Here is a 21,742-nt window from a genome sequence, read left to right on the forward strand (position 1 = left end):
GAAATATTTTTAATTGTTATCAAATTCCCCAGGGCATTCATTAGTAAGACACTTACTATTAAAAAGCTCACAAATATTGCGTATTGTTTTACACTTTTATAGGCAAAATTAAGCCAAAAAAAAGTCATACAAGCAATTTTTAAAAGACGTGAAATGTAAAAGTGGACAATGAGTATGTTCATGAAATCTAGTTCAAATTTAACTCTATAATTTGGTTTTAAATTGTCTACAATTGAGTTGTATTTATGGCATATGATGTGTGCCTTAAACTTAACAATTCAACTATTTACTATCACCTTCTTTTTCTTTTTCTTTTTACAAGATACTATCACCTTCTTTAATCTTAAGTTTTGCAATGGTGTCCAAGGCATCAAGTCAATATACATCATTAACATTTGTGATTTGTACAAGGAGAAAAAAAAAAATAATTAAAGATCAATTGATGATAATTGCTTGGTGGATTAATATCAAACATAAGTCATATAGCGCATTTTATCATTTTATGTGCGGCTAGCCACACCATGTGGCCACTTGTTAAGAAAAAAATAAAAACTATGTAACCCCTATTATACTGATAGAGTATCCAATTTCTTAGCTTTATCATAAATATTGTGTAACCCTTAAATAATAAAGTAATTCCTATATTACTTAGGGTTGACAAAAGTTGACCCGACTAGACAACCCGACCTGAACCCAACCCGAAATAATTGGATTTTGATTAAAATTTTCAACCCGTTTATGTAATTGAGTCAACTCGAACCCGACCCGAATATAAACGGGTCAGATTCGGGTTGGAAATCCCAACCCAAAAATAACCTGCCTAACCCGTTTAACTAATTTGGGTCAGATACAGGTTGGGTCAACCTGATCATGACTCGTTTAACCCATTAGCATATTCAATTTTTTGGGCCTAGCCCAATGCAATACATCAATAAATCTATACTAAAGGCGAAATCAGGAATGACATTTGTCATTTCCTGGTTAAAAATTTTCCCGTCTTTTTTTTCCTTTCCTTTTTAGTTTTTTGACAACATATTTAATTTAATCCAATTATATTCAAAAAAAAAAATTTACATATATTTTATATACTAGGAAACTTTTAGTTACAATAGTACTAACATTGATTAAAAATAATGTATTGGAATATATTCTTTTCCAAAATTGTTATAATATTATCAATATCAATTTTTTTTCACCAACTTTTATCATTTGATGATAAAATTTATTTTAATTAAAAAAAGAAAAACCATTTTGGTAGCATACTTTGTATTAATCTTAAAATTATACTTAACATTTATAAGAACAAAATAAGTTTGTTATAGTATACTTTGTACACAACATATATAATTGGAATATTATTTAATTATTCTAAACATTTATGTCATTATTTAAAAAATAAAAACCCCTACTACTCACTAAAGATATATTTAAAAAGTTGATTATTGAATACTAATTATCCTAAAGTAAAATGAACTCAACTAAATTTTCATATTATGTTGATCAAAGTGTGTCAACAATTTAAGGACAAATGTATATGAGTTCGTATATGGGTACTAACCTAAGCTAATATTTTAATTTTCTTATATAAAACCTTATAGCTTCTAAGTTTCTATTACTATATTTATTTATTTAAACAATCCAATTCAATAACCTTTACGTATTTAGTATTAGTATAAACTAATTAAAATTCAAGTTATTTTATTCCAAATAATTTTTTTGGATAAATTATCGTTGAATTAACACCATAATTTATTGTTTATTTGTTGTAAAATTTAATTATGAACGTGCATGGCACGGGATTTAACCTAGTAGTCATATAAGTATAATCTAAACCCTAAATCAAATTGATCCCACATTTCTACAGCCTCTCCTCTCCTCATTCTCGCTCTCTCCTCACTGGGCTCATTCTCTCTACTGATCTCCTCTATGGTGGCTCACTCAATGTCACTTTCCTCTAACTTTATTCTTTTTCACTTTTTAGAGAGGGTTCAAAATACACTTATTGAGGTAGTCAGGTAGTAGATGAGGTGAGGGTTTATTTTTAACTTCTCTTCTTCAATTTCTTAGCTACCCATGAAAGAAGAATCGATGGAACTAAGAAAAGCCAGAGAATATTGATTGCTGGTTTCTGCAAAAGTTAATTTTTGTTGAAAATTGTAATACTAAAAAATTATACGAAGTAGTACAAGTATTTGATTGTGATTGTAAATATGTATAAAATGATTTAATTTTTTAAGAATATTAACCGTTACAGTATGTTAATTCGAGTTGGGTAAATAAAGATTTTGTTTGATTTTAACTTTTAAGACTCATAAATAAGCTTTAAAAAAATTCAGGTTAAATAGGTTGGGTTCAGATCAACCCGTTTACAAACAGGTTGGGTCAGGATAGAATTTCTGGCCTGTATATGTAAACAGGTCGGGTTCAGGTTTGGGGGTGTTGACCCGTTTATCTAAACATATTAATCTGAACCCGACCCGACCCAACTTGATTGCTAGCCCTAATATTACTAACTAATAAACCTTATAATCCTAACAAAATAACCCCTATAATTGGTTAACTTCAAGCTAAGCTAAGGTGATTGACTACACGGTATGGCTAGCCATAGATAAAAATTAGTGTAAGTTATAACATATTTGAGTAACTTTTGGTCTATAAAACCTCAATAAGAATGGACAATTTTATTTATTTAATAAATCAATTCATGTCAAAATTTATCTCCATATGATCTCACAAGAACCTCATTATATAGTCGTAAAACCAAGACAGCAAAAATTTCCAAGACTAACCAATTCCGAGGAATTATTTATTAATGTATAAAGTCCGTTAAAATCTAGTTATATAAACTCTAGTAATTGTCAAAAGATGTTGCTTCGTTAAACAACCACCATTTCCTTTTTATCATCATTTTTTCTACCTTTCAATCACTTTAACCACCAAAAAAAGCCCTACTTTAGTTTTTATTGGATAGTACTAGCAACTATCAAGCCTTGCACTTAAAGGAAAGCAAAGTCATTGGTGTTATAATCATCAATTAGAAACAAAACTTTATATTATAATTTTTTTTTTTTATAATAAATCTACCTATAATCCTATATAGTGGTGGTTGTTTAAGTTGTTAGAACCATCAAACTCCACCAACACTTCTTCTTATAAACATGATATTATATATCAAGTTATAATATGATTCTTAATTAAATAAAAATATATGTGATAATTTTTGTTACATTTTTCCTAGGATTCTCTTTTTTGAAATGGGTTGGAATATATACAAGATCTTACTCTTAGGAAGTTTGGCTTAGTTTTTTAGTAGCTTAGGTTACATTGATTTGTTCTTTCAATATAGATTTACCCAAAGAAATTAATTACAAGGTAACTAATATGAGTACTGCTAGATTTATCAAGTGTGTTACTGTTGGAGATGGAGCTGTGGGAAAAACTTGCATGCTTATTTCCTATACTAGCAACACTTTTCCTACGGTACGTTTGTCATTTTTGACGAAATTTATTTATATCCTGTTTTACGCCTAGTTAGTCCTTATAATTAACTTAATAAGTGAGGAGGATCGGGTGTTGTAAAGACTACTTTTTACTTAAAAAAAATAGTAATTTTTATGATCAACCAAACAAGCAGCTAGTGTCGTTAGAGACATTCTAATGAGCTTTCGTCGCATGCATTTAAAAATCGATCATAGAAAGATTTTCAATTTCATATTCTTCATACTTATTCTTTTTACAGGATTATGTGCCAACAGTTTTTGACAACTTTAGCGCAAATGTGGTGGTGGATGGTAACACTGTGAACCTTGGCCTTTGGGATACTGCTGGTTAGTCCATTTCTTCATATTTTTGATATGATGATTAATAATTAAGTATATTTGCTAAATCATAAAATTGGGTTATGTAATATTAGGACAAGAAGACTATAACAGATTAAGGCCTCTAAGTTACAGAGGAGCTGATGTGTTTCTCTTGGCTTTTTCTCTGATCAGTAAGGCTAGTTATGAAAATATCTATAAGAAGGTACATTTCAAACTTTTTGCAATTCTCTATCTCAACCAATATTCTATCATATGTATTAGCCGCGTAATTGTGATGGAGTAATTAGCAAATTAATTAACTACTTCATTTTTTTCATATTTTTTTTCTTTCATTTTCTCTAAATATTTCATGAAAAATAATTTCAGATAAAATTTGAAGGATTTAAATATGGAGTAAGATAAATTTACTAAAAATAATATTTAAAAGGGCCGGGGTTATATAACATGAATGCACAAGTTTGGAATTTTTTTTTAAAAAAAAATGAATGCACAAGTTTGGAATTAATTATTTGCATCTAACATTAATTTAAACAACCTTTTCAAAAAAAAAAAAAAAAATCATGTAAAGTTTAAATATGTTTGAATACATTAAGGGTCTGTTCTCTTCATCTTATTTTCAGTTCAATTTAGTTCCTAATTTCATCCTCTCATAAAATATTCACTTCATTCAGCTCAGCTCAATTCAATAAATCAAATTAGGCCCTAAGATAAGTGAAAGTCGGGTGAATAAAATACACCTAATTAATAAGCAATTACACAACTATTTATGCTATTACTATCTTTATTCCATGTTATTTCATGTGACATATTGACTCTAAAATGAACCAAGGTAAACAAAGCCTTATAATTCATATTAGACAGATCGATGAAGTATCATATACATGAGTATAAAACTCACATTATGCATGCATGTTTAATAACTAATACTACCTCCGTTTTTTTTAGTTGACACGCTTTGACTTTATCACTATTCACACATCCACTTTTAACCGAGTTTTGTGATTTATACGTAATGAAAAACATATTCATGTGGGATTTTGTTAGATTCGTCACGGTAGATATTTTAAAAATATCAACTTTTTATAATTTTTGCTTATCAATAATTAAAGATATTAACGTTTGAATTTGTGCATTGACAAACACGACTAAAGAAACGTGTTAGTTAAAAAGAAACGGAGGAAGTACATTATATAGTCGAAGGACGCATATTTTAAAGAGAAATTTGATCTAAGATTAATTTTAAGTCAAATCAGTTCAGTCTTTACCTTTTTATTTTTTTGTATTTCGTGTTGCTATAAATAATGGCATGTAACAACTTGTTCTAGTGTATTTTCCAAGAAATTTTGTTTTAAGTGATAATCATTAGTATAATTTTCAATTTGGAAATCTATATAATTATTACTATAATCTTCCATGCAAACCATGAACAGTGGATTCCAGAGCTGAAACACTACGCCCCAAATGTGCCAATTGTGCTAGTTGGAACCAAATTGGGTAAGTTAAACACAACAACCTTTAAATCAGGTTATAAGCTTTTGTTAATTGATAGCTTAAGTAAGCTATAATAATGTTGTTCAATACAATAATAATGATATATAGATTTGAGAGAGGACCAGCAATTCTTAAAGGATCATCCAGGGACAGCAGCTATTACTACTGCTCAGGCAAGTTGGTTTTTTAATTGTAGTACAAGTTACTCCAATTATCATTACTTGTACAAAACCAATGTTTGATAAACAATTATCTCTAGTTGTATTATATATACTTATTTTTAGGCAAAGGGAAAAAGTCAAATCTTTTTGGGATTTCAAAACAATTTTGTACAAATAGCATTTTTTTTTTTTTTTAAAGTCGACCACAACTAATTATTATTAAGCAAAAATCGGAAGCAACTAAATGCTCCACCATACTTGGAAAACCCCCCACCCACACTCGAGTCACATAATTGAGTTGTACAAATAATTTTGTACAAATAGCATTGTTATCCTGTAAATTCTTTAATTTAACTTCTATTAATCTTTAATTAACTTCGTTCTATTGACAAGTTTTAACATGGTCAAGCAGGGTGAGGAGCTAAAGAAGATGATCGGGGCCGTTGTTTACATTGAATGTAGTGCCAAGACTCAACAGGTATTACTATGATATGATCGAGTTACAAGCTAACATGCACTCCGTATCCAATTATCCAACATGTTAAACTAGAAGTCTAGAACATTGTTCAAATTTATTTGATATCTATATTGACCTATAATTTGACCTAATCCAAATTGAAATACTCATTTCTTCATCATGATTAAAACTTGATTTAGTAGATCCAAAAACTTATGTGTAAGGTCTTGTTTTAAATTTGACATAGGAGTATCTGAATATTTTCCCCTTTAAGAATGATCTAGTAGGTTGGCAGTTTGGCACCTTTAAACATGAAGGTAAAAAAAAAAAAGTTAAGTGCTGTATTTCTTTGGGCTATTTGGTTTGGTAATACTACCAAGCATCAAATAAATTTATCCTGAAAACATTCCATTTCTTAAAAAAATACAAACTAAAGGCCCAATTTGAGATTTGATAAATGGACTTGATCAGATGTGGGCCTATGTAGCATGTGCTACTCTAGAAAGCGAGTCAATAAAATGATTTTATCAACAACTTGAAAGAGACTCCAAAATTAATTTCAGTTTCAAGACTGTGAAATACTTCTTCCGTTCTGGATTAGTCGAATAGTCCCACTAGTTGGTAGTAGTGTAGAATTTAGTTACCGGAATTTGTCAAAAAAACTTGAAAAATCAGGTTAAACGGATCGGGTTTAGGTTTGAATTTTTGACCTATTTATAGAAACAGGTCGAGTTCGAATTTAGGGTGCTGACTCATTTATATAAACAGGTTGACTTGAATCCAACCCAACCTGATTGCCACCTCTAAGAATTTAGGTCGTCATAGCTTTTATATAGTGAGTGAATATAATTTAATTTTTTTAAAGTAATAATTAAAGTGCCCTAAGGATATGAAAAAAAAATAATAATAAATAAATAAATAAATAAATAAATAGTGGGTCGATTTCTTTTATGAAAGTGTCGCTAAAAATTTAACACAATTTTTACAAGAAAATTTTGGTGCAACCGTGAAACTTATCGAAAATGGAAGAAGTATATTTTTATTAATAGTTGCACTATTTTGACTTTTACACTATTTAGTAGAATAGTATAGCTATTAAAAAATGATTATGAGAAGTAATTAGTTAATTATAAAGTGTCTCTAATGGAGGGGCATTATTAGAGCCTTTAGAGGTTAGATCAATGAAAAGAGGTTGTTAAAAGAGAGCCTCACATTTGATGAGTCAACAAAAATGAGAACATTTGGTAGTAATGAGAATTCATACTTTTTTTTTTTTTTAAGTATACATATACGATGTATAAGTTTATTACAAGGGAGTAGTAGATGATTAATTAATACTTAACGAATGATAAATTTGAAAGTGAAAATGAGATTTATTATTTAATCAAGAAATGTTCACTGTTGCTTAAGAACTTTGTATAAAAAAAACCCTAGAAATTAAATAGTTGATCGATTACAAACTCCTAATAATATGTTTTATTGGGTTTTAAAATTTCAGAATGTGAAAGCAGTGTTTGATTCAGCAATAAAGGTAGCATTGAGGCCACCTAAAATGAAGAAGAAGCATGTAGGTCGGAGGTTCAAAGCATGCACGTTCCTTTGATACTAAACATTGCTTTTATATATCTTCTTATTATTGTTCGTCTCCTATAGTCAAGAACATTGTAAACAAGCAATATTATTTTTGCTAGTAAAATACCTTATTATTCATCACTTTTTATTTTTATTTACTTAATAAACATGGCTCTTAGCATTTTAGTCCTTAAGTGATGAAATTAATTAATAGAGAAATATTATATATTATTATAATAGATGTGTTTTTGTTTTTGTTAGTTTGTAGTAGTATTAAAGAAATGTTAATTAGGAATTTCCCTCTTATAGCTATAATTGAAATTAGGTAGCCGTTTTATACAAATTCAAATTTTGATCTCTTTAATTTTATAAAATGCAAGGATCTAAATAGAATTCTACAAAACTATATTCCTTCAAAATAACAATACTTAGCAACCAATAAAGTCTGAACATACGAGATAGATTATGATGAATTTATTACAATGAGGATACGTACATGTCAACCATGGAAACTAAGGGTAAGTTTATCACTTTATCCCCAGATCCAAATACATTATTCAAACTCTACCACGTCAGTTTTTCACTAAGGTTAAATTAGTTTTTTATTATTTAGACTCACACCAGACTTTCTTCACTTTAACACATTATTCCAAGAGTCTGTCCAAATTTACTATTTGTACATCTATTTCTTATAAAAATCAACAACTTTTTAAGCTAATGAGTTGGCAGCTCCTCATTGGCTAACAAAAAAAAAATCAGATTGCTTTTTGTGAATTTGTGAGTCTTAAGATAACTTTTGGATTCCAAAACTCACCTCAAGACTACCTATAGTCTTGCATCACTTTATTGCAAAAAACATATAGTCTTGTATGTGAGTCTTGAGTCAAGACTCCACTCAAAACTCACCAATAAACTCACCCCAACCTTGAAGCTTGATGTAGAGAACAATAGAGGATAAACTATGGTACAAATTTAGCAAATAAAAAATATTAAGATAACAATATGCATAGAACAACTTAATAATAGAGAAAAGGAAATTTTGACATTTGCTACCCGCAAAAACACCTTGTGTCACATTTGCTACTCGTTTAATTTTTTATTTTACTTTACTACCTCCCAAATTCCCTAATTATATATTTCACTACTAGGTAACGGTTTCTGGCAATGTCACCGTTAAGTGGGGCCTAATTTATCCATCACCACACAAATTATTAACCTACACCACACTAACCACTCGCCAACACTCCCATGCTCCCAACTCTCATGCAAACACCTCACTAACCCCTGCCAGCTACATCTCTAGCATTACCACCATTCACACCATCGCTGACATCACATCAAACCACCGCAACTGCCACTAACGCACCCACATCACCGAACCACTGCAACTCCCCTGCTCTTTCCAACATCACCAAGCTCATCCTACACTTCAATCCCCGCCGCAATGCTGCAGCGAGTACTGCCTGAACCAACACTGCCGCCAGCAGCACCACCGCAAGAAGCGCGCTCCATCAGCAGCCCTGCACCATCATCAATGGAATCCAACGGCCCAATCGAACAAATAGCATCCCGTAAGAAGCTCTAATTCAGCTCGCAATTTCAGCATTTGGAGCCCCGTAATTGGCAATTTACGCCCCAATTCAGCCAAAGAATCAGTAACTCTCTAAAGCGATATTAATGAAATTGGGCGGCTGAGATGCATTGAATCGAATCAATGGCTGCGATTTGATGATGATTGAAGGTATAGCATTTGAAGCCGTTGATTTTAGTTGATGGTGGATGATGAAGAAGTGAATCAAAGTAGCCAAAGAAAACAAACAGGGGAGAGCAGTTGATGATGTAGCGGTGGTAGTCGCCAGCAGGTAGAGGCTTAGCGCCGGCGACGGGAAGAGGCTGGCCGGTCGTCAACGAGGGGAGAGGGTGGCAGTGAGGCCAGGTTTCAGGGTAGAGTTGATGGGGAAAGGGAGGTTGGAAGGTGGCAGTGAGGTGGCTTTGGTGGCAGTGAGGTGGTTGAACAATGGTTCATATGCACTCTTCTTTTCAGTAACGGCCATTGAACCTCTAATCTCATGGTTGATATGCACTCTTCTTTCCAGTAGATCAGACCCAGCTTGATGACTTGGTAAGAAAATTATACTAGTAACGTATGTAGTAAAATTATACAAAATATATAATATGTATTCGCTTTGAGAAATGGATAACTCCAAAGTTGTACGTGGCATATACTTTTTCTGTTTTTTTTTATAGTTGACACCTTTCTATTATCACGCTTGCCAACACATGTTTTTAACGATTAATATCTTTAATTATCAACATTGTAAAATTATAAAAAGTGGATATTAATAAATATACATTGAAACGATTCAAACAAAATCTCACATGAATATGTTTTATCGTATCTATAAATCAAAAAAGCGAGTCAAAGCGTGTCGTGTGAATAGTGTAAAAATCAAATGGCGTCAACTAAAAAAACAGAGAGAAGTATATGTACCCCGTAACAATTTTATCTCCACAAGACCACAACACAACTTACTCATTGATTAATTCATGATGCACTTATTATCAAAAAGTTAGACCATGTCGATTTGTTAGGTACGCTAAATCATTTATAACCATTAATAGTTCCTCTCAATAAATGCTTCACAATATATGGTGAAAGCTAAGAAAAATATTTCAAAGCATTAGTCATGGTCATTAGTGTAAATTTAGCATAATTCATCTATTTTCTGATAGATGGATCATTTTTTTTTCTTTTTAAATAGAATTTAACACATCTAAGTTATTTAATTATGAGAGTGAGGAATAACTCAAGTAGGGGTGTCAGTTCGGATGATCGAATCGGGTCTGATAAAGTCGGGTCGGGTCGGGTAAATTTTTGAAGTTGAATTATGCTAAATTATTATGTCCACACCAATCTAAATCTAAATCTGATATTTTTCGGGTCGGTTTCGGATCGGGTCGGTCAGATGTGCTTTTGACACCTCTAAACTCAAGTGGTGTTCCAGGAGATCTTGGAATCGATTCTCACCCCGCCCTTGTGGCTCTCTAAACACACAAAAAAATAAATAAATAAAAATAAAATATTTACCTATTATTATTCTGTACTATATAAAAAAAACAAAAAAAAAAGAATTTTCATAATTTTAATTGTTGTATGTTAGGTATATCTCAAAAAAATAATAAAAGATTTATTTTATTTTATTTTTCTTATAATGTTTACTTATCATAAGAGTAGATATACTAATGGTCAAAATAATATATTTTCACACATATCTTATACAAGTATTAAATATATGATGCAATTATTGAAAGATAGAATAAGTAATTACATATATATTACGGAGTACAAATATGCATGGCTTGCATTGTATTTAAAAAAAAAATTCTTAATACAAAATTTTTAAAAAAAATATTATAATTGTAAGAAACTAGCAGCATGATTTAAATAGAACTTAATCTCGTGTATGAGATATTGAATACCACCCTTGATATCTTTGGGACTCATGCACTATCTCAGTTTTTTAAACTATGCAGTTGCAGCTTATATAGGTGTCAATTTGATATGATCGGGGTAGGGACAGTCGGGTCTAATCAGGTTTGTATGCTAAATTATTAGTCTTCATATTGATTTTGGTCACTTTCGGATAAAGTTGTCATGTCTAGTTTATTTTGATTAGTTTTTTACCGAAAAGGGTACACATATAGACCTCTATGTGTACCCTACATAAACAATCACCTTTTTCAATTTCTATTGGCTAAAAATTAACCCCACTGTTATTTCATCTAAAAATTTTACTTTGAAACTTTTCAGAATTTTTAATTTGAATTTTAAATTTGAAAATTTAATTTAAGTGGTGCAAAGGTCAGTAATTGTGAATTTGTATTGAGTAACACCTTCACTTAGTAATTAAAGCTTGCTTTGGTGAAGAACATGAACTCCTGTTAGCCATGGAAAATTTGGCATACTCAGCTATGATAAATGGGCCTAGGCCACACTCGATACACCTGTCCACTTTATACGATCAAGGAGGTTTCACCTCAAAACCATATGACAATGAGAGGAGTAGCCCCTTAGCCTTATAAAGTGGACACAACTTTCTTAATTCTTCAATGTGGGATACACATCCCAATACAAACTCTCACTTATAAACTCAACCAATGTGGGACAACACACCATTCACATGTTGGTTTTCTCATGGGCTCAACACAAATATTGGCCCAGATCACAACACAACTTAACCTAACTCTGATACCATGTTAAACTCAAGAATATTGTGGAGAAAACGGCTTAACCTTTACATTGATAATAATCACAAATATATACTCAATACAATAGGAAATCTAACTTGCCTAAAACTTCTAATAAGATAAACTTAATATAAATACAATATTAACAAATATAACCAAACCAACTCTAATACTCCCCCTCAAGTTGGAGCATGTAAATCGCGAATGTCCAACTTGCGTAACAGAAAACCAAACTGCTGATGTCCAAGAGTCTTAGTGAGAATATCTACCAATTGATGACCTGTCGAAACATATGAGGTAGTAATATTACCGTTTAACAACTCATCACGAACAAAATGACAATCTACCTCAATATGCTTCGTACGTTCATGAAACATCGGATTGTTAGCTATATGTAAGGCCGACTGACTATCACAAAACAACTGCATAGGCTTAGAGTGATTGACACCAAGAACAAACAACTACTGCTTCAACCATTTCAACTCACGAGTAGTGAAAGCCTTAGACCGGTATTTAGCTTCTGCCGAGGATGTGGATACGGTAGGTTGTTTCTTAGTATTCCAAGAAACAGGGGAACGGCCTAAGAACACGAATAACCTGACAAGGAACGCCGAGTCAACGGGCACGCAGCCCAATCACTGTCACTAAACGCCGTCAAGCGTAAATCCTTCAAAGGTTGCAACAAAATACCTTATCCCAGACTACCCTTAAGGTAGCACAAGAAACGAATGGCCGCATCCCAATGAGAAACATGTGGAACCCTCAAAAACTGTGCCAAAACATGCACTGAGTAACTCAACTCTGGTCGAGTGATCGACAAATAGACCAACCGGCCAACCAAACGACGATACTGTTCTGGTTGAGAAAATGGCTCACCAGAAGCATGTGCAAGACGATCATTCTGCTCCAACAAAGTGTCAATGGGTTTACAACCCAACATTCCTGGCTCGGTCAACATATCAATAGCATACTTTCATTGAGAAAGAAAGATGCCCTCCGAATTCTGAGCAACCTCAATGCCTAAGAAATAGTTAAGCAAACCCAAATCCTTCATATAGAAGCATTTGCACAAATAGGCTTTGAACCTAACAATAGCATCATGAGAGGAGCCTGCAATAATGAAGTCATCGACATATACAAGAACATGCAAAGAGACACTGCCTTGTACATAACTAAATAGGGAGTAATCAACATATGAGTTTTTAAACCCAAAAACTCGCAGAGCACTAGGCAACTTTGAGAACCACTGTTTCGGGGCTTGTTTCAAGCCATATAAAGACTTCGCAACCTGCAAACTTTGCCAGGTGTTGGAGTACCGTACCCTGGAAGGAACTGTATATACACTTCTTCATCCAAATCACCATGAATAAAAGCATTATGAACATCCATCTGATGTAACTCCCAATTCAAAGATACAGCAACTGCTAACAAAATATGTACCATACCTATCTTTGCAATAGGAGCAAACGTCTCATTATAATCAACACCTTTAACCTGTCGGTTGCCATGAACAACCAAACGAGCCTTGAGACGTTCCACCTTCGATTTCTCGATGTACTTGATTTTGTACACCCAACCACTACCACTAGCCCTCTTGCCGGGAGGAAGATCCTCAACGGTCCATGTGCCATTACGCTCTAGAGCGTCAATCTCACCTTGCATCACCTTACGCCAACCGACGTCTTTAACCGCTTCTTTGAATGAAGACAGTTCCTTTCCCTTAGTAATCGTCGCCAGAAAACACCTGTGTCTCATAGAAAAACGATTATATTCAACATGACAAGTTATAGGGAAAGGTTTACCTGAGAAACGTGATTGAGGAGGGACGACAGTTGATGTAGAAGGGTCTATATTTTCAGTAATAATATTATGAGTAACATAATTCTAATACCACGAAGGAGGACGTTTTTCACGATGACCACGACCCAAACTATCCGACGAACTCGCCCTCAAATATTCCGGCGAAATATTCTTGCTCAACAATATTGGACGGTCGCGCCTTATTAAATAAAACATCGGAAGACGGTGAACCACCATCGAGAACCACCGCCGGCTGCCGGACCACCGTGGACTGGGGTGGTGGCTGCCTGGCACTGGCAGCAGGCTCAGACTGCCCAGCCAAGCCAGCCTGGGGCGCTGCCTGCCCAGCACTGGCTAGCTGGGTGCTGCGGCAGCGTGGGTTGCTGCCTCGCTGCTGTTGCTACGCTACTGGCCAGCGAGCGCTGGTATTCCAGCGGGCTGACCAGCAGCTCTTGCTGGAATACCAGCGTGTGACTGCTCGGGCGCTGGCTGCCCTATAGGGGGTTGATGGGCAGCAGACTCCACAGCCCGGTTGTGGTCGTGCTACTGCTCCCACAGTTGGGTTGTGGGGTGGACTGTTGTATCCGCAACTCCCCTATCATATACATAATTCCTAATTCCCACTAACTCCAAATCATCATCCCAAACTGGTGGGTTTGAAAAATATTTTTCCCAAAGCAATCGTCGTTCATCGAGAAGCGAATCTAGATACGGAAACTTGTCATCAAAAAATTGAACATCCCGACTAATAAAAAACTCATTGGTATCCAAATCAAACAAACGCCAACCTTTCTTACCATGTGGATACCCTACAAAAATGCACTTTCGGGAACGGGAATCAAACTTATCTTTAATGCGAGGACGATTCGCAGCATAAGCAAGGCAACCAAAAACACGCAAACTATCATATAAAGGAGACTGACCAAACAAACACTCATGAAGGGTTTTGCCTTTCAAAATCGGAGTAGGTATGCAATTAATGAGATGTACAGCCGTCATAACACACTCGCCCCAAAAATAATTGGGCAACTTTTCCTGAAACCGAAGAGCTCGTGCCACATTTAAAATGTGACGACGTTTACGCTCAACTCTACCATTCTGTTGAACCGTGTCAACACACGAAGTTTGATGCAAAATGCCTTTCTTAGCAAAGAAAGAACCCAAATTGAGAAACTCCTGACCATTATCACTACAAACCAGCTTGACCTTACCGCCAAATTGAGTCTTAGCCATAGCACAAAACTCACGAACCAACTGAGAAGCTTCATATTTACCAACCATTAAGAACACCCAAGTAGAACGCGGAAAATCATCAACAATGGTAAAAAAAAATCGAGCATCACAACTAGAAAAAATCTTATTCGGACCCCAAATATCACAATGAATTAAATCAAACATACCAGATGCTCTATTCGTACTCAAAGGAAAAGTGTTGCGGGGTTGCTTCCCCATAAAACAAATATCACAGTCAAACGAACAACCAGAAGAACTACTATGACCATGAGTACTACGAGAAACTCCCGGAAGAGAACTAACCACTTGCATCGATGTATGACCAAGACGTTTGTGCTACAACAAACTTGCATCTGAAATTACCACTTTATTTGCATGAGAATTCCGAGCACGAACCGGATGGAAAATATAGACCCCATCACACTGCTCCCCCGCTCCAATCAAGTTCCTCAAATTGCGGTCCTGAATAATGCATAGCTTGGCAGTGAACATAACAGAATAGTATTGTTTTTCTAACAACTGAGACACAGACAACAAGTTGCATTTAAGAGCAGGAACATAAAGAACATTATCAAGAGTTAAATTATCAGACAGAATAACTCTCCCTTCTTTTGTAGCAGTAGTGCTCTTCCCATTGGGCAAACCAACAGGAGACGAAATATCAACTAAATTGGTAAATAATGCAATATTACCAGACATATGATTTGAAGCACCAGTATCAATAAGGCAATCGACAGAATTATAGATGCGATGAGACGAAGAGCTCGAGCGCTGAACGACAGCTAGAAGATTTTTCCAATGCTCATCAGTGATAGTAGGAACACTCCTACGATCTTCTTCAGTAATATGCTCAAAGGTACGAGTAGATTGAGCCCCCATTGTAAGAGAACACTGGGCCAAATCAAGAAAACGACAAACCTAGCACCAACCAAAAATAGACCACCAAACTAGCTCAATCAACAAACTAGAACTCGAGCTATTGAACCACAAAACAATAGCTCAACAATAAACCAAGGCACAAATACCACCAAATTGCACCACCAAAAACAAATAAATACACCAAACTAGCTCAACAATAAGCCAAGGCAAGATACGAGCTATTAGACCACAACACAAGGATGAGACGTATTGAAGCACAAATACGACCAAATAATGTACCACCACAGTACAAAAACCAAGGCAAGAATATAAGTAAACCAAGGCAAGATGAAAAGGCAAGCCACGTACCAATTCGTCCCTCGAAGTGATAAAGAGCAATAACTGTTTCTTCCTCTAATAAAGGAAAAAAAATAGCACAAACCAAACCTCACAATAACAGGAATACAGCACGACAACACCACACAATTGCCGCACCACACACGCCTCACAACCACACCACACACGCTGCCTAGACCAAGCTACCGCAACAACATAACAGCAACCAACACCACAGCCGCAACAACGCAGCAGCTAGCACAAACCAACAAGTGCAACAACACTATAACCCAATACCATGTTAAACTCAAGAACGATTGGAGAAAACGGTTTAACCTTTGTATTGATATTAGTCACTTATATATACACAATACAAAATATAACCCAACTTGCCTAAAACTCCTAACAAGATAAACTTGCCAAATATACAAACATAACATAAATACACCAAACCGACTCTAATACAGCTCATGTCCCGATACAAAGGCTATTCCGACTTGTGGGGAGTTTTGTATGTGAAGATCTTCTCGTCACATACCCTTCATATAATAACAATCTCATTAAGATCTGGATCCTTTCTAAAATACACCCTCTAGGTTTTCCATTAGATTAAGATCCTCTGCAATTATCACAAAAATACTTTATAGTTTACGGTCCTCATATTAAAAAAATAAAAAAATAAATAAAAAAAAACCCTCATGGATACCAAATTACATACCCAGTTAATCAAATTGATACTAAAAATATTCATATAAAACTAAAATAAGTGCAACATGTTTTAAAAAATACTTCTATATAATTTGACTACATTATATTAATCATGTTTTAACCCATTATCATCAATCGACACTATAAACTTTTATCTTGAACTACCTTTAACTAAAATCAGTCACCATTCATTGCAAAGCTCTAGTTCAGCAACAATGTCAAATTCCAGAACTGAATGACAATTAATTCCTTATTACAACCATGCAAATTAAAGGTAAGCAAGTAATTCAAGCTAATCGATCGCATGCTAAATTATATTACTCCGTATCTCTAATTTCACTTAAATTATACCTGAAACAAGAAGATGATTATTGCCTACCTCCAATTCTAACTACTATGGAAATATTTTCACACAGTTTCAATTACCATTAATGACCGCTCAAAAGATTAACATACTAGATTGCTAAGGAGTATTATTTTCATTAATTTTCAACGAAATTTTTATCCCTCCAATAGAGCGCCAAATTTCCCTCTATTTCCTCTGTAAAAGCGGGTTCTACCAGAAAATTATACCGCCATAATCTCCCGCTTATCTTTTTCAAGTAATGATGTGTTGTCACCATTTTAGTGTTTGTCTATGTGGGGATACACATAGACTAAGTCTATGTGTATCATCTCCCGTTTTTTACACATCTGCAATAATTATGTGCACTTGGATAACATACATATTTATATTTAATTTAATTAATATTCCCTTCTTTTTAAATACTTGCTCCATTTCTCTATGCACGAAATTTTAGGAGAAATTGAAAAAAGTCATAAAATATAGAGGTAGCGGGGTAGGTAAAAGAATAAAAATTGTCAAAAAGCAAAAGTAGTGGAGAGAATTGGAGGAAAGAAAATATGAAATTAATAAAATATAATTTATGGTGGATCCACTAGGTGAGAGAAATGAATAAAATATTATAAAAACTTTCTAAATAAGGAAATGGAACAAGTATTTAAAAACGGTTGAAAATGAAAAGTGGAGCAAATATTTAAAAATGGAGGGAGTACTACAAAGTCTCATGTACTAAAATAATACTCCCTTTGTTTTTAAATACTTGCTCCACTTTTATTTTACGGCCGTTTTTAAAAACTTGCTTCATTTTCTTATTTGAAAAGCTTTTATAATATTTAATTCATTTCTCTCAACTAGTGGAACCCAATTTTATTATTTTTAGATTCTCTCCCATCCAATTTACCTTCCACTAACCCCACTAGGCCACTATCTCTATATTTTATTACTTTATCTAATTTCTCTTTAAACTCCGCGCATAGAGAAATGGAACAAATATTTAAAAACGAAGAGAGTATTGATATGTCTCTCAACACACAGTGTATATGTACTAGTATAGTATACTAGTACCCAAGTTCTGATGAGCTTTGATCCATAATACGCACGAATGAGGAGTTTACAAGAGACCGAGAAAAATCGGTAAATCTTTGATATGAGAAATAGTGTAACATCTGCAGCTATTTTCAACTCCAGTTTGGTAAAAAAATATCGACCAAAACAACTAATATCCCTCCATTTTGTTAGCTTCTTGTACCATTTGATATGACTAGAGATCCATCGATCAGCTATTTTGATTAGATGTTAGATATTAGATGTTATTCCATGTGTGGTTGAGTGATGCAGCATATGTTTTTACGTGCTTACTTCTAACAACAGTTTATGTCTCTAGTCTTTTTAGATTGCATTTATAGCTACCAAACGGTCCAAGTTAAACCTACGTCTATCAAACTCTTTTCATTTATTGTAATAGCACTAGTATCTCGAATATGTACCCGTGTTTATCGGATCTCTTCATCTAACTCCGATCATTGGTTTGGACACTTAACGTTTCATTTTTTATTAAACATAAATATGAAATACTTGAGTCGTATGAACTCAGTCCGAATAAGGCCCAGTTCTTTTGACTTTTTGGGCAAGCCGAGCAGAGCAAATTGAATTAGCAAACCAGCGCAGATTGAACAACTTAAAACAACAGAGCCTAACACAGATGAATACAAATAGCTAAAGGTGACATTGGGCCATACCGGCCCATAGCATGACATAACACAATACGAAAATAAATTGTACAACAAGTGAATACAATATGTAATCATAACATGTTATTTTATATCATGGGCTTTTTTTAATAGCTCACAGCCAGAACTATATAGCACAACAAAGTACATTAAAAGTTAGTTAATCAAATTTAGGCACATAAGTATAGTGCAACACAATATAATGCCGTGTGGCTGAGACGACACACACTAAGTGTGAGTTCGGCTATGACCAAGTTAACCTATTAAAATCCAAGGCACGCAAGCTCAACACAATCAAGTGAGTCAACAGTAGTCATCTATACAAATGGCGGGTTCTAAAAAGGGAAGTAGAAAAATAAAGGTATGATTGATGGAAGTTATATTAGAAGCTAAGCTTAGGGAGACAGATAGATGGGTAGGGTGTTGAGTGATGGGAGATGGGAGATCTATCGAAATGAGATAGCACTGCAAAGAGTTAAGTCAAAATATTAACACCAAATTGCTTCACTCTTTGTCACGTTTCGTTACTGTTTTGCATGAACCGTCACGTTTCACAAACATAATTTATGTTCATGCCTCCACCACTACGTCCCCTCAATCAATACTCCTCTCGTACCACTATTCTTTCCACCAAGAATAAGCATATCCAATTTTATAATTGCATAATATGGTCATATGGAGATGATAATATTCAAATCATGTACATGAAGCTAAGATGTTTAGGATAAGCTTTAACCACATTTATAATACTTGTTTGGGACAAATCTTAGAAAGGGTTTTCTAGGAATTTGTTAAAGGTTTTACGGGTTTTAGTAATCAAATCTATTAAAAGAAAATAAACACAATCTACAAAATGAACGAGTTAAGAGCAATAAATAATAGAACTATAATAATAATAATATTATAAATCAAAAAAATAAAAACCAGCGTAAAAGAGGCATTTCTGATTAAGGACGAAATATTTCTGAGCAAGGCTTAATAATATCAGATATTTTAATATAAAAGTGTTAGAAATTGTATTAGACCATGTATGAATGAATTCTATTACAAAGAGCATCCTATTTATAATAACCTGTAAAATCTTATAAAGGTAATTATTAAGGAATCTTTGTTGTTTTGACAATTAATACTAATAATACTGATTGGCCTTTTTATCTGTTAGAAAATATTGACTTACTTGTTTTCTTTAGCTTAATTTTAGTTTAGTTCAGTTCCTAATTTTCTTCTCTCTTAAACAATTCAGTTCAGCTCAGTTCATTTCAGTTCAGTTCAGCTCAGTTCAGTAAATCGGAACTGACCCTTAGTTGATTGATATTTCCTTGATTCGTTCCTTCATTTATAGGACGTTATTCTGCTTGTTGCCCAAGCATTCATTACACGTCATCAAATGGTCCGAGCTTTGAAGGCAAGCTGACTTCATTTCTTAGAAAGGCTCAGAAAGGCGGCCGACTTACTTAGAAAGGTGCAGTTAAGTCTATACAGTCCGTACTTAGTTAAGACCACTGCGCGAATAATATTTCGCCAATCAAGTGATTCGTTTTCTGATTTAGCTTTGATTGATTGATTTTAAAGTCTTAATTGATTACATAAGATCTTTAATTAATTGTTGACTTCTTGATTGGACCAATCAATCCTTGATTGATGAGTTATGATTCCGTTTGATATCTTTGACTATGCATATTTTGCTTTTTCAACTTATTTTCTTATTATGTATAAGTGAAGTCATATTTTGTATTCTATAATTGATCATTTAATAATCTTTTCCTAATTTGTAGGTTTATAGAATTTGCTCCCAACAATATTGAGTTTTAACTACCTGCTATATTTAAGAAGTTTTCCAAGTTGTGGCAAAAATATGTTACGTACGTACTTCTTCCATTCCTTTTTGTTTTTATGTTTTGACAGTCATTTTTAGTTTCTCTTTCAAAAAGATTCTAAATATTAAACATAACACACAAATTAAATAATACAATCCTAAATATATTTATATACACAACCACTTTTTCCAAACTTCAACTTTAACTAACCTTATACTTTGTAGTTGGTACTATACTATGTATTATTTTCTATAAAATTAAATAAATAAATAAAATACAATTAGGCAATTTATAATTTATGAGATCTATAGAATATGTCAAGCAAAAACTATCAGTATAATAATGATGATTAATCAGCTATTTAGGGCATCTCCAATAGATAAGCAATACGTACCACTTATAAGTGTTATAACCTGAGTTGACACTTGACACATCATGTGTTTCAATCACTAGGTGAAAAAACGAAATAGGCACCGGTTCAAAACCCCTAAATACCACCGGTTTTGAACCGGTGTCAATGTGGGGGGTGCCAATTACTTGAATGAAAAGCCACCGGTTCAAACTGGTGGCAAAAATGGTTATTGGCACCGGTTAACCGGTGCCAAAAATGACCCAAAAAATTTTTTCATTGCTTTTGGCACCGGTTAACCGGTGCCAAAAATGCCCAAAATATTATATTTTTTTTTTTTGGTACTTTTTCACTTAATCGAATATCAATCAATTTTAATCGAATCTCTACAATATATAATCAAAAAATTTTTACAATATAGATCAATAAAATAGATCAATTACAACATATAAATAAAAAAAAATACAATATAAATCAAAAAAAAAAATTTACAACATCAAAATAAAAAATAACCCCATACAACATCTAAATAAAAAATAACCCCATACTTGCATCTTGATTCTTGCATCAATATACCTGCACCAATTAAAACAAAAAAATCGATTAAAAGAAATTACAGTAAACACCCAGAAAATAAAAAAAAAATCAAAAAAATCGATTAAAAAAAAGAAAATAGACTATGCTCCGAATTAAAATAACCCAGAAAATAAAAAACAAAAACGAATTAAAATCCAAAAAATAAAAAAAAACGAGTAAAATAAAGAAAAAACCCAGAAAATAAAAAAAACGAATTAAAATCGATTAAAACAAAAACGAAA

The 21,742-nt window shown here is 33.4% G+C and overlaps 1 protein-coding gene across 1 annotated transcript; it reads left to right on the forward strand.

The window, feature by feature from the left end:
• The first annotated feature begins 3,324 nt into the window (after nt 1-3,324).
• LOC145579365 (rac-like GTP-binding protein RAC9) lies at nt 3,325-7,696 on the forward strand. The gene is made up of 7 exons (XM_081636604.1): nt 3,325-3,480; nt 3,740-3,827; nt 3,914-4,023; nt 5,252-5,315; nt 5,421-5,485; nt 5,886-5,951; nt 7,429-7,696. The coding sequence occupies exons 1-7, from the start codon at nt 3,382-3,384 to the stop codon at nt 7,531-7,533; spliced, it is 597 nt and encodes a 198-aa protein (XP_081492730.1). The 5' UTR covers nt 3,325-3,381; the 3' UTR covers nt 7,534-7,696.
• Nucleotides 7,697-21,742: the final 14,046 nt, after the last annotated feature.

This window comes from Chenopodium album, chromosome 14, assembly GCF_948465745.1.
Source record: "Chenopodium album chromosome 14, dcCheAlbu1.1, whole genome shotgun sequence".
Lineage (NCBI taxonomy): Eukaryota > Viridiplantae > Streptophyta > Magnoliopsida > Caryophyllales > Amaranthaceae > Chenopodium > Chenopodium album.

Coding starts and splice junctions, on each gene's coding strand:
- LOC145579365 (XM_081636604.1), top strand. CDS start 3,382: ATGAGTACTGCTAGATTTATCAAGTGTGTTACTGTTGGAGATGGAGCT. Junction 3,481..3,739: donor CTAGCAACACTTTTCCTACG/GTACGTTTGTCA, acceptor TTCTTTTTACAG/GATTATGTGCCAACAGTTTT. Junction 5,316..5,420: donor GCTAGTTGGAACCAAATTGG/GTAAGTTAAACA, acceptor AATGATATATAG/ATTTGAGAGAGGACCAGCAA.